At 38.9% G+C, this 14,358-nt stretch overlaps 1 protein-coding gene and 1 long non-coding RNA gene across 2 annotated transcripts; one reads left to right on the top strand and one right to left on the bottom strand.

The window, feature by feature from the left end:
- Positions 1–2,520: 2,520 nt before the first annotated feature.
- Positions 2,521–12,833, top strand: LOC117823594. The gene is made up of 3 exons (XR_004633436.1): positions 2,521–2,619; positions 11,519–11,675; positions 12,620–12,833. It is a non-coding gene; the product is annotated as an uncharacterized LOC117823594 (long non-coding RNA).
- si:ch211-153j24.3 (proto-oncogene c-Fos) lies at positions 10,386–13,599 on the bottom strand. Its single transcript, XM_034698817.1, has 4 exons — positions 13,293–13,599; positions 12,592–12,804; positions 11,823–11,930; positions 10,386–11,636 (listed from the first exon to the last, which is right to left on the bottom strand). Exons 1-4 carry the CDS (start codon positions 13,434–13,436, stop codon positions 10,929–10,931), a joined length of 1,173 nt encoding a protein of 390 aa, XP_034554708.1. The 5' UTR covers positions 13,437–13,599; the 3' UTR covers positions 10,386–10,928.
- Between the last annotated feature and the right edge of the window lie 759 nt (positions 13,600–14,358).

Here is a 14,358-nt window from a genome sequence, read left to right as displayed (position 1 = left end):
CCTTGTACAGCACAACAGTACAGCAGACCCAATGAGGCCACAGAGGAATAGGTATGAGTGTGGTCGGAAACACATCAAATAAATACACAAACATAAGGGTGATGGTCACAATATGGACACTTAGGCTAGCATTACTGACCCTCTATAGTGTTAAATAATATGGTGACTCACTGATACATCTTTAACAATAAAATAAGCAATGAACAATAATCATTGATACAGAGATAATGATTCAGATGCTACCACTACAAGTATACTAATAATCATATCACTCTAATACCACTGCCACCAATTAACCATTAACACTTATAATGATAAATGAACAGAACAGGATCATATGGGTGATTCATAATATGAGATGACGCATGCGCTCATGGCGTCTATTTTCTCTCTCGGGAGTTTTAACACACGTGAATGCTTATGGACAGGAAAAGTCAGTTCTCCGTCTCATTATACTTACTTGTTGGGCATTCACACAGGAACGGTTATAAACAGGGCAGGTAGTCGGAGCGAGAGAGTTCGTCTCGATTTAATCCCCCTGCAGTTCTGCCTCGCTGTGAGTGCGCGCGCCCGTCAGCTGCAGGCTCCGTTCGGCGCGCTCCCGCGCAGATGCAGAGAGCAGAGAGCAGAGACGTCCATCCGATCAGTCTCTGACTTTATTACATATCCACTCAAAATACTGAGTTTAAGACGAAAACTAAAGACATGTTCTCTATCATTTTAGTTTATTTTAGTTAGTTTTGTAAACTCACAATACAGTTTCAGTTAGTTTTCGTTTTTTTGTGAAGCCTCGTTTTTATTTTTATTTCAGTTAACGAAAATGTTTTTTCACCTCTCGTTTTCGTTATTTCGTTAGTTTTCGTTAACTATAATAACCTTGGTCCAGGCCAGCCCTGGCTGTCTCTCTGGACACGCCGATGTCTTGTAAGCACTAAATAATTTACAATATATTGATATAGAAATTAAACCCCCACTGTACCATTCTAAATAACACAGTTATGATTTATCCACACCATGTCATCACATATTAAGGATGTGATTTTCTGTTTTAAAAAAAGGAGACATCATTTTATCCCTCAGCTGTTTACTGTTTGACTGGTGACAGAAAGCGGATTAGCCTTGATAAGGCCTTATAAGTCGCTTTCAAACGCGTACTGATTTATTACTAGTGTGACCATAACATATATCAATCAGCGTTCATTTTTCTCATTCAAACTCACAGACAAGTGCAACCTTATGTTACATATGGCAGTAAATCAGGAATCTCATATTCTGCTTCATTTGCTGTCAAAGTTAAAATGAGTTCATATATATTTCTTCTCTTTAAATATTTGATTACAAACACACAACACAAAATAATGTCCAAGTATAAATGATGGAGGTTACAGAAAACTTCCCCTGAAGACCTGTTTGTGCTGCTTCCCTCTTGTGTTTACAGTTGCCACTACATCAAGGATACTTTCATAAAACTGAAATGTGCTGTTTTAAAGCAGAACACAGACAGAACGTATCACTTTTAAAGGAAAAAAAGGGGGAATAATATCAAATGGCTTTTTGATCTCTTGGTTGACAGTTGTGCAGGAATAATGCATTGTAGTTTTGATGTAACCATTAGTGCCAAGATCTTAACAGACTCTGTCAGATATCGATGCCACGGTCAAAACAAAACTGCTTAGAATGTCAAATAATTAACATTTTGGGGGTGTTGATGATTATAATTATAAACACTGCGCTTTGGTATCATTTGAATAAAGTGCAACTTGAGCAATAACAACCCACGTCCCTGTTATTACGTCTCAGGGTTTAATCAGAGGCAACATTGGGTTTGACATGATACCATCTCAACTGTTCCACCTAGAACAAGCAGCTGAGTTATTAAAGGCTCACCAAAATACCCCGCTCTGTTCCTTTTTTTAGATTCTAATTTGGTTCTGCTGTGATTTATGGTTCGCATCTGAGGGGAGGTCAAGGGGGGGAGTGGTGCGTCACAGCCACTCTTAACATAGATGATAAATTCCAGGAGAGGAATTTGGGTTTAATAAAGCAGAACTGAACCGACGAGCAGACAGATTTCATAAAACAGGAGGGTCCTGGACATCTTTTGTTAACACAGCTCAGAGGTTCTCCCCCCTCACAGGTTTAGACTTTCAGTTGAATTCCTCTGTATGTGCAGGAAAGCAGCCAGAGATGTCACTCAGTACTCAGACACACATGGAGCTGGCCCATTTGGCACTTTAAGCTTTTAAGAGGGAATTGTCCCTGCCAAGAACAATAAGCCTTGATAATGGCACCCTGAAAAAACATACCAGTCTGCATATGCAGGCCAGGTATGCAAAGCATGTTAATTTGTTCAAGAAAAAATTATCAAATGTTTTCTTTTTAGGATTGTTTTGAAAAGGGGAATGATTAATGCACAGAAATACTGCAACGCAAGAGTTCAGAATCAGATACAGATTTTAATATTTGTTGATTCTGAACTTCCTGAAAGTCATTGCATTAAAATATAATCTTGCTCTTTCCAGCAGCTGCCGCAGTGATGAATGGAGAGGGAGAGCAGTTTGTGGTTTTGCAGTTTTGGCAAACTTCTGCAGAGAACTCGCTGTGTGGGCGTCAGTCAAGGTAAAAACAATGAAACTACTTTTTGCACCTCCAAGCACTTTTGTTTCCCTGTTACTTTATCTGTTATTTTTCGACTACAATTTACATGTAGTGTTCAGCAAATGTGATGCTAACCCACCTGTTTGCTTCATACTTTACATCCTTGCAAACAATATTAACAACCTGTTAAAAAAAACTGTATTTTTCTCCAACTACAAACTGTTAAAAATCATCTGCAGGTCAACTGAAAGAGCTTTGTCGTAATAATGTCCAACAAAACATCTTTGGGGAATACCCAGCAAACCAGACACCTCCAGACACAATCCTGACTCATCACCCGCTGCACTGCAGACAATATGAACTCAACTTATTTTTGCCATTGTTTCATTGAATTTCCCCCTTCTCTTCCTTCTTTTCTTTCAAAATAATCTCAGACACTTGTCACCGGATCGCGTCAAAATATGTCTGGCAGTTTTGATTCACAAGCACCTTTTTCAGTCGAGTTATTTTAGAAGTGTGTGAGGGATGTTCTGCATTTTGAGAATGCTATAAGGAAATTACTTCTGATTTTTATTTCCCATTTTCTGGCAACAGTGGTTTTCAAAATGGAAACTTTTTTGGTAGTCTATTTGATGTATGATGTGTGAAACAAGAAGTCTAAATGTATGCAAAGTAATCATTATGTGAGGACTAATTTCAATACCAAAGATCATTATTACTTTTATGAGTATTATTACACTATTTTTATCACTTTGACTGGAATTTGGAGGGTCTTATCATGCTTAGAAAGTCATTGAAGTTGTTATGTGCATCAGGCCATTAATTGACATCTCCAATATGGGTGTCACATATTGCCCCAATTGTGCCCCTTAGCAGTTTTCAAAGGTAGAGCCGTGTTCTTTCACTTTGTCCTAGATTTATGAAATGTGGTAGCAGATTCAGCTTGGGGAGCTCTAAATAAGAGCCTCTTGGACCAAAACTCCCACAAGAAATGCACAATTTTGAAAAATTAGTAAAAAAAACCCCAGAAAAAATCTGTTTTTCATGTTTTGTTTTTTTATTTATTTGTATTTAACCTTTATTTAACCAGGTAAGTCATTGAGAAAAAAAATCTTATTTCCAGTGACGACCTGGCAAAAGGCACAGCCTTTTGAAGGGTAAAGGGTCAGGGATAAAAGTAATGATAAAAACAAACACAAGGTTAAACAAACTTCATAGACAAGTTAAACATGACAGGACAGAACAGAACAAATAACGAACAGCATCAGCAGGAGTCCAGGATTAAAAGGATTAAAAGCAGGTGCAGGTGTGTTTAAGAGTGTCCATGAGAGAGTTCCTGAAGGCTGATTTTGAGATGTAGTGGACCAGTTTAAAAGTATTCTGTAAATTGTTCCAGTCTGTGGGCACAGCAGACTGAAATGATGACTGACCAATAACTGAATGTGTTTTGGGGGTTTTCAGCATGATAAGGTTGGCTGAGCGTGTGTTGTAAGTGGCAGGTGCAAATTTTAACGGCTTCATAGATACGGAGGTGACAGTCGAAGGAGAGTTTTGTATATTAGCATATACCAGTGTAATTCACGGCGGGTGTGTAAGGATGGCCAGTTTACAGAGGAGTATAAAGTGCAGTGGTGAGTTCTGAAATGCTCATTTGTGGCGAAACGTATGGCAGAGTGATAGAGAGAGTCCACCTTTTGCAGAGTAGATTGGAGGCAGAACAGTAGATGGTGTCACCATAATCCAACATGGGAAGAACTGTCATATTAACCAGGGTGAGTCTAGCAGAGAGAGTGAAGGAAGACCGCATTCTGTACAGAAACCCAATTTTTTATTTGGCCTTAGTTTGCAGTTTATTGACATGGGGGAGGAATCATAGTGTGTTGTCCAGCCAAATACCCAGATACTTTTATTGAGAGACCTGCTCTAGGTTAGATCCACTGAGGGTTACTATGTGAGGAGGTGAAATATTTCCAGGGGGCATTTTTCTGATCCACTTCAAATTATGTAAGGTGCTACATAAGACCTGAACAATTTATATACTGTTTAGTCATTGTTTGTAGGATAAAATAATCCTTTTTTCAATGAATTCAACTATAACACACATCACAAGGAATCAAACACAAGCACACAAAGGGTAAATGCTTGTCTTCATGGATTGGATTGTGTTAATGTAGCAGACACCATTCACAGAAATCAAATCAGTCACTCGGTTCACCATTTTTTGTGCTGAATTTAAAGCTTCCTCTTTTCATCTTTATCCCCCTCTCTAAAAAACAAGCTGTCAGCAACCATTCCAGTGCAGTCCCTTTCCTCCCCCACTGACCCACTGTTTGTGCTTAAATAAAAGCTCTCAGTGTTATTTATCCGGGACATTTGATGGAACGCTATTTCAAGATCTTGGTTTTTTTTACTGTATCACTGAGGATGCAATCACAAGTCAGGTGACCCAGTCTTCATAAAGCCTGTACGACCTTGATTTATCCCTGTAAATATAGCACTTCCATGGGAATATCACAGCAAGCAGGAAACACAGTGGTCAGGAGGTGCATGAAGATGAGATAACAGAGGTGGAAACAGTGAGCACACGACAAATAATGGAAAGATAGAGATCTGTATCCAGGCAATGTGACTCTACACACTGAGTGAGACATATTACATGTGCTGGGGTTGCCGGGAGAAACCAAATGCTGAAACATTACTGCAATAAGAAGAGGCCTGCCTGTCAAACTTTGTAATACTTTTGAAATAAATCAGGTCAACTCAATGCGTCACAATGCACACTTCATTCAAACAACTTTATGAATCCCTCTTGGGGCAGCTGGAACATAAAAGAATAGATAAATACAGCGACACACAGATAGCAATAAATTATACATAAGAGCTAAAACATGCTAAACAAGCTAGGGACTAAATAGACTGATGAATAAATAAACAAAAACTGAATAAAATTATTAAAGAGTCAGTCTTATAAGGAGATTTATCAGAAAAATATATAAAACCATAAGAAGCAATTTAGAGGAAATGATTGAAATTATATAATGATCAGTTTTAGAAGAAAAAAGGTTTCCTCACACCACACTGAGCAAACTGAAGGGTCAAAAACTAACAAACCGTGTTTATAAGCATGTTATAAGTGTAGATTCTGGAGTAGGTGATACTTGGTCTCTGTTATACAAGTAATACAGGCTTATGTACACTTAAAAGAGCCACAGTTAATGTTATAAATAACGCCTGTGTCTTTTAAATATGCTATCTTCATATTCTACTTAAAGGGCCAGCACAAGTGTTTAATATAATAAATCTGAGGTTTAACAGGATTTATGTGATGCCACCAATCTCTGAATAAATGATAATAAATGTGGAACTTTTCCTGTCGTCATGGTTAACAAACAGTGCAACATAGGGGTGCGCAAGCTGTCATGTGAGCGGTGTGAATACACCAACACAGCCAAGAGCTTTAGTTAGTACAGTTGTAAACACCTGTGCTGCATGGTGTAACTTAAGTGTGAAAGGCTTTGATGTTCAATTTTCATCAATTGCTGAATTCAAAGACAGTGTACTGTTCAATCTATATTTAGTGTAATTACTTTGAAAGGCAAATTTCAAAAAAACAAAACATCATTTGTTATGATCAAACAATCAAGTGCTAACTGCGTTTACAATATAAACTGTGGTGATGTAATGTCACACACTAATCATTTTATATATTCATTTATTACTTGAATCACTTTTTTAAATTTTCTACTCAGTTTTATTAATATTTTAAGAGCTTTTATTTATCTACTTTTATCCTTAACCTTTTTTATTTATTATTTTAACTCTTTATATTTTATTGTTATTTCGATGCTGTTACTTTTTGTTGTTGTGGTGCATTAGTCTCTACTTCAAAACTCATTTTTGTTTTTTAGCATGTCGTATGTTTTGCCAGTATTTTATTTTCTGATTCTTTCTTGTTTCCAATAGCAGTACAGCTCTTTGAATTGTACTTCATTTGTATGAACTGTGCTATATACAGCTTGATTGATATACTGAGGACAATTTTAAATTAGAAAAAACAGTACCTGTCTGGATCTAAATACTTCTAAAAACATGTTCACAATGCAGTTACTCGGTCTGTTCTAACAACAAGAAAAATGTAAATATTCTCTAAATTCTGTACTTAATCATCCTATATGAGCCACTTGTGTTTGGTTTTTAAGATTTATATTTACATTTACTTTCTATACCTTTTCCTGACAGCTGAAATGCTAGATTTATGTGTAAATAAAACAGGTTGCATTTTTATTTTATTACACAACAAGTGGTATTGTAATAGCTCTTTATTTGATGATTATAACGAATGCTAATAAATCACAAGTGTAACATCAACAAATATGTCAAACAGCTATCAAACACTTACTTGTCATTCACTTTGCATAATATATTTATAATTTTGCTACCATACAAGACCCTCAATTGCTGAACTTAAGTCCACCTTTAAATTCAAGGTTTTTTTCACAGTTGCATGATTTTTTTCTTACTTTTTCTTAGTAAAAGAAAGACACTTCATCCTCAGATAACTTCCAAAAACAGCATGCATGTGCCTTGAGGGCTGGTTGTTAAGTGTATTTGTGTGATATTTACATGCAAAAACTATAGAGGGGACAGGCATCACCCTGCAAGACACATACAGTCTGATGGAAGAAACGGAGTGGACAGAGTGAGTCAGTAGACATGAGAGCTGGTGACAGGCCCATCAATCATCCCTTCAAAATAGCAGGCCATTGAGACAAACATACAACCCTGCAGTGAGAAGCTCCACCAGTCTCTGCCTGACATGGCCGTGCTGTAGCCCCCCCTACTGATGAAAATAAATACTGCACCACTCACATTCACTACTTCAGAAGAGTACTTTTAGTTTATGTTGTAAAATATTCAATTAGGCTTTCTGGAATGAGTGAATCTTACTCATGCAGGCGGAATGCTACGGTGGCCCTGAAGGACAAAACAAATTTACAAAAGATGAAACACTTTTACAAAGTTGGAGACAAATTTACATTTTGGAAAACATTTTTACATTTTATCAAACAAAATGACATCAGCAAAACACTTTTACCAAGGCCAAAAAAAATTAACATGTAAGAAAACAAATTTACAAAAGATGAAACACTTTTACAAAGTTGGAGACAATTTTACAAATGACGGAACACTTTTACCGTTGAGTCTGACTCCTTTTAGCCTGACTCCGTTTAGCCTGAGACTATGAGGTCTGAGGCCGTTTCATCTGATGAAGGTTTTGCTGATATGACGGCGCTTTTCCGAAGACATGATGCTTTTTCAGCTGAGGTCTGACACATCTCTCTGAGACCCGAGGATGTCCTAATATGTAAACAATGTCACTCCGTTTGGTTTCTCTCCATCAAAACAAACTAAATGACCCCTCACTCGATCACTTCTGGATCACTTCTGGTATTTGGTACATTCCCTTTTGGTAAAAATGAAATGTTAATTTGTTTTGCTTTGGCCTTGGTAAAAGTGTTTTGCTAATGTAATTCTGTGTTATAAAATGTAAAAATGTTTCCAAAATGTAAATTTGTCTCTAACTTTGTAAAAGTGTTTCATCTTTTGTAAATTTGTATTGTCCTTCAGGAGCACCTTAAAATGCAGTTGAGTTGCATTGTAATGTTAGACTACTTGTTTAGGACCGAAACCCAGCAGGCTGTGGTCCTTGAGTGCTCTGTCTGATGTTCCGAGAATGGCTTTAGCACTGTTAAATAACTTATGGGACCAATTACCACCATGCACGTGATGCACCGTTAAAGGTTTGTCTGGGGCTCGAGCCTCCAGCCCGCTCCGATTCTTTCCGGTAACATCCTCGAGCCACGAAACATGACACCCGTAGCCATGGAAACAAAACAACTGCAGTTACCTAAGATGGTCAAAGAGGAAGTGAGACGTAACGGCATCGCGTGTTGACGTCATGCACTGCACGCACAGCACGCACTGTGCTGCTGCTGAAGAACCGGATTCCCTTGACCGTGATAACAGTGGAATCGAGAACGAGCTATGAATAAATAATTAACCTGCTGTGTTTTTTAGCTGCTCCCACTCGTTTTTTTTCACGATTTCCAAGACGATTGCATTTTATGTAATCCTGCATTCAAAAATAGACTTTATGGCATCTTTATGTACTGATGCAGATGTGAAAATATTAATACAACCGAGGTTTGGCTGATTCATGACCGTGAGTTAGTGTCGTATCTTGACCGTCCGTGATGTGTAGATGCAGAAGGAATCTTCGTGACACTGGCTTGCTTGCATAGTAATGCGTTTATTTCAAGAATCAAAACCAGTAGCAGTAGTGCACGGTGTCTCAAGAAAGCGAGAAACATCCTCAGGGACCAAACATACCTGGGACATCACCTGTTTGAACTTCTGCCCTCGGGTAGGAGATACAGGGCATTTAAGACAAGGACAAACAGGATGTAAAACAATCCCAGAGCAATAAGTGCACTAAATGCCAAGTAATGCAATATAAAATGAAACGGTGCAATCTTCCTGTTCACTAAATGCCTGCCTGTTGAATGCTGGATGTGTCTCGTTTTTATTTATTTTTATTTATTTGTCCACTGCTTTTATGGTTTTTATGATTTTTTATTTTCTTTTACTAGATAGATAGATAGATAGATAGATAGATAGATAGATAGATAGATAGATAGATAGATAGATAGATAGATAGATAGATAGATAGATAGGAACTTTATTGATCCTTTGGGAAGGTTCCCTCAGGAAATTCAGATTCCAGTAGCAGGTAACACCAAAGGACAGAAAAACAGCACGTAGATACAAAAGATAAAAAATCACAGGTTATATACACACAGTAGCAGCAATATACAAGTCTAAATAAGGAGTACCGGTGCAGGTTTATAATAAAATAGCAATAGTAAATAGATACTACTGTTCTTTTATGCATCTTTTGCACCTCAATTTCGTTGTACAATGTACAATGACAATAAAGATCTATTCTATTCTATTCTATTCTAATCTAATCTAATCTATTCAGTATCGAACAAGCACCTGGAATGCTTGGGAGAACAGCTCTGCAAATCTGCTGACTCCAAGAAGGCTGTTGACCAATAGCCTTTATAGGTCTGAGAGCCAGTGACATAGACTACTACAGAGCACAAACTTATCTTAACATCTGGTCTTGTATTGTACTGTCCTTCAGCTCTGCTGACTTAAGGGTTGCAGAAACTTGTCCCTGCAAGTCACAAAACAGGAAAGGGGTCTCTCTCTAAATGTCCCTGAGAGTCTGAAACAACATAGACTTCTCCTTGACTTGTTTTATGCCAGATACTTATTTTATGTCAGATACTTCATTAGCTTAATATGGAATTTAATAAATAGCTATCCTGAACTCTTGTCATCCATCTTTACTCTTTTATTTTTCATTTTTAACTTCATGAACAAGCAGTTAAGGGGAAATCACAACCAAGTAATTTATTGACTTGCTGCTCTGGAGCCTTATTGCCTGGTATTTATAATATATGTAGTGCAGACGTTTGCCGCAATGGTTAGAAAAAGAAAGCAACTTGCAAAATATAGCCTTCTAAACCTGGCTATGAGATTTATTAAGTTTTTTCTGAAACCAAGATAGACACTGCAAACAATAATAACTATGCAAAATCTATTTGCCTATGGAGATTGTGTTCCATTAGTAAAACTTCAGAACAGCTACAAAATAAACCCAGTGTTGTAAATCACAAATGACCAAAAAAGCCAAAAAATCTTTCTGGTTGTTTTATTTTGATTCCAGCATTATACAATTTTTTGCATCTGATCATATTTAAGAAGTAAAAAAATAAACTATGTCATAAAATACATCTTGATAAAATACATGATGTGATTATTTTTTAATGGAAATGTCAAGTTAGGGGACACCTTACAGCAAGATGTTACACCTACACGCTACACATAAGTAACCCTGCTATTTTTCACTTGGCTACAACACAACAGTATTACACATATATTAAAGGCTACTGAGCATGGTCTATCTTCACATCACATTTAGGGCTCTTTTTTAAAACACAAGATATCACCTCTTCTTGGAACACAGATGACTTGTATTTGCATGCATTTTTGTCACCAGCACTGAGTCTCATCTTAGAGAAACGCACCAGCACTATGGAAGAATCCAACCCTGAAACATCCACAGAAACATGTCATAACACGACCTTTGATGTTTATGTTTTCACGACACCAAAACTCACAAAGGATTATTTGAGAGAGAGATCATAGCTTGCTGGCTGGTTAGATTAAAGTTACAGTATTGTTGCATAACTTCTTCACATTCACAAGGCCAGAAGTGTTGGAGAGTTAAGATTATCTTTCATTAACTCAGATGCACCCAGGCTGTTTTTGAGGCCCTCGAAGCCTTCAGACAAGGAATCAACATCAGAGTAGTTAAAGGAGAACACTGTGCGATAATTGCTACAAGAGGGACTGGAAGACATGACTGGTGTGTTCAAAGATTCAAGGTCGTTTGCTACAGACTTGTACAGAGTTTCCCAGTCTGTGAGGCAGAAGGGGCCACTCAGGTCGATGTCAGGGACCGATGCTTCCATCTCTGAAGCCACTGCCATCTCCAGACTGGGAACCAAGTCATCCAGGTCGTCTCCTTTTAAATCCTCCAGAGCTTCTTCTTCCTCTGCACTCGAACACAGCAGGATGTTGGAGTTCCCCAAAATGGCAGCAGCAGGGATGCAAGGGTCAATGTCCATGTCTTGGCAAATAGGGACCTCTGCAACAGTCATGTTGCACTCTGGGCTTTTTACATTCTCTAATATGGACAGCAGCTGTGGGGAGGCTGGAGGGTCCTGCAGCATTCTGTTTTCATCATCATTACTGTCCTCCTCCTCATCCTCATTGTCATCTTTTGCAGGGAGTTTGCAGGATGGTTTATGGGAGGCTAAGGCCTGCTCCAGCCGCTCCTTTTCCTTCAGCAGGTCGTCTATCTCTGTCTGGAGGTCGGACTTCTCCTCTTCAAGCTGGTCAGTCTCCTGAGGTGAGGAGGAAGAAAATCGGAGAAAAGAGATTTGGTAAGTGGAAACATGTAAACAGTGCAGCCCACTGGAGCCCAGCAGGAATCCCTGCGGTGCTCCTGTTATCTTTAATCACAAGTGACATGCAATGCAGCGTTTAAAGAGTGCACATGCTGTGTGGCATGTTTGAAACAGTGTACTTACAGCTTGCAGAGTGTCTATCAGCTCTCTCCGTCTGTTGCGACACTTCGCTGCAGCTATTTTGTTCCTCTCCCTCCTGATCCTCCTCCTCTCCTCCTCCTCTTTGGAAGCCTGGAATCAATCACAAATCGCCAAGTTTAATGCGCATCCTGATACGTTTTTGCCAAATCAGCTATTGGCTCCTCTACACAAATTTTCCTGCCAAAAAAAGGAGAAGAAAATCTTCGTCGCAGTGTATGCTGGGAATACTGATCGGGTCTGTGCAGACGCTGTTGTTCAGCTCAGGCGTTAAAATGCTGCACCACTGGCACGGTCAAGTCAGGCACGTGAACGCGCACGTTTATGCAATTTGCAGTCCCATTCATAAACATTGCTCTGCTGCTTATTGAGAAAAAGCAATTGTGCTGATACTATTCTCTGCTGAAATTGTGATGACACCAGCACTGGCTAGGTGTTTAGGTCTTAATTAACACATCAGAATACACACTCCTTTGCGTCCTGTTGGAAATATCGAGATAACCATTTTATATTAACCTCTGTCAGAGTGAAGGTTCGTGAAAAAAATAGGTATTATAATACAACTATTACAATATCATCTGTTTCATACTTAATTGGCCGAGTGGTTTGTTGTTTGGTTGATTTGTTTGATTGGTGCTACCTGTAACATTGCTTTTTTTTTTAATCTGATGTCTAATTTTCCGACTTGCGACCTTGTTTTATGTCTTTAGAGCTTAACTTTCAATTTTCTTTTTGACATATTTGCATAGGCTACCTTATCTTTTGGCCCTTTTCTGTTGCAGGGCTTTGCCTTGTTTGCTCCTGCCAAGGAAGACGACTGGTTCTTGCTCTGACTTCTGCTTTTTGCACGGCTGGAAGGAGAGACAGATGTGATGACTGTCGGCTGCACCATCCACTTCAGATCCGGCGAGGTTGAGATTGCAGTCACAGTCGGAACAAAGGAGTCTGCTACACTGGTCTCAATGTCCTGGTGAGAATAAACATCAGAGAAACAAATGTGCATGCAGTCATCACCAATATATTTGAACAACGTCCGATGGGTGACCTTTATGTGCGCCTAAATGATACACCAAGCACCTGGCTGAGGAATGCTTAAAAAAATCCCCGCTGTCTGCAGATCCATCACATCAGTTATATGATCTATCATTAAATTCTATACTTCATATCCCTCCAAAATGAAAGGTCACATCTATGTAAAGTATATCACAAAGCATTGCCCATACTGATCACTATAAAGCTGCAAATACACGGAGACTCTACAGTCAGTGTGTTTGTAGAAGCATCTTAAGCACAGGACATGTTAAAGAACAGACTGTCTATGAAATGTTCTTGGACATGTGTAAACATTTTGTGCCGATACATCCTCCTTTTGCATCCAAAATTAGCCCTGTGCATGCATTATCCTGCACGATATATTTATGGATAATTTGTTTGGATGATCAGATCCGCTTGTACCTTGTCGCTGTCCGCTGATGATGAAAGCGAGTCAGAAGGATGCTGGATGCATCCAGGGGTGTCCCCGCCAGGCGATGCTGTGCTACAGCTGGATGAGGAGTCGAACTCAGTGCTGGAGTCTGGATGCATGTTCTCATCTAACATCTCTGCTTAAGAAGAGAGGGCAGCCTGTCTGTTCTAAAGAGAAGTGGTGAAGCCAGAACGCTTTCTATATTCCATTTGCCAGCTCTATAAATGAGAACTGTGCAGATAGTGGAGAGGCCCGCCTTTTATAGTGAGCTGGATTTTTATGAATGAAATCTGTGTGGTGGGACTGAACCATTTCACACGGGGGAGACGTCAGAGGGGAAAGAAAATAGGCTAGCAGATGCTTTTTCAATTGAAACATTGATTCTGTCAATTGTCCGTGCAGCAGCGTTATAAGACTCTTTATTTAAATTAATTTGATTCACTCAAATACTAAATATTAGCGAGCAGATTGAAGGACACCCCCGCCTGAATTGGTCGCACATCGCCATGAATGAACTACGTCATATCATGTATGCAGCATCTGCATCATATAGGCAACATGATGTTCTCTTTTGTGTCCTCAAATGTTCACACGGTGTACCTTAATTTTACTGCAGCATTCGAGGCTATATTTTTCTCTCGAGAGGAGCATAGGCGATGCGATGTTAGACATGAATACATATTTACACTGGCTGCATTCATGGGATAAATAACAAGTATGGAACTTTATAACGTCTACATGTGCAATAATAAGAATAGTGGCCTCAACTCTTTATTTTGACAAACATTGCAAAAACCCAGCATGTTTTTTGGTTGTTTTTCTTTGCACCTTTTTCCCACAGTTCCCAGCATCCCATCTGATTATTAATTAGCTCCTAATCATCTTTCTGGAGTGTCACCCATATATCACATTGCATTTCCCCACGTCTCTGCATGTGAATACAGCTCCAGCAACAGAAATGTCGCTGTAGTAGAACAGCCAATAGTCGAACGGACCGGTCGAGCCATATATGGTGTTTCCGGTAAGCAGGGGCGCGCTGACGGCGCATGGAGAGCG

Source organism: Notolabrus celidotus, chromosome 13, assembly GCF_009762535.1.
Source record: "Notolabrus celidotus isolate fNotCel1 chromosome 13, fNotCel1.pri, whole genome shotgun sequence".
Taxonomy (NCBI): Eukaryota; Metazoa; Chordata; class Actinopteri; order Labriformes; family Labridae; genus Notolabrus; species Notolabrus celidotus.
This window is presented reverse-complemented; position numbering and strand designations above follow the sequence as displayed.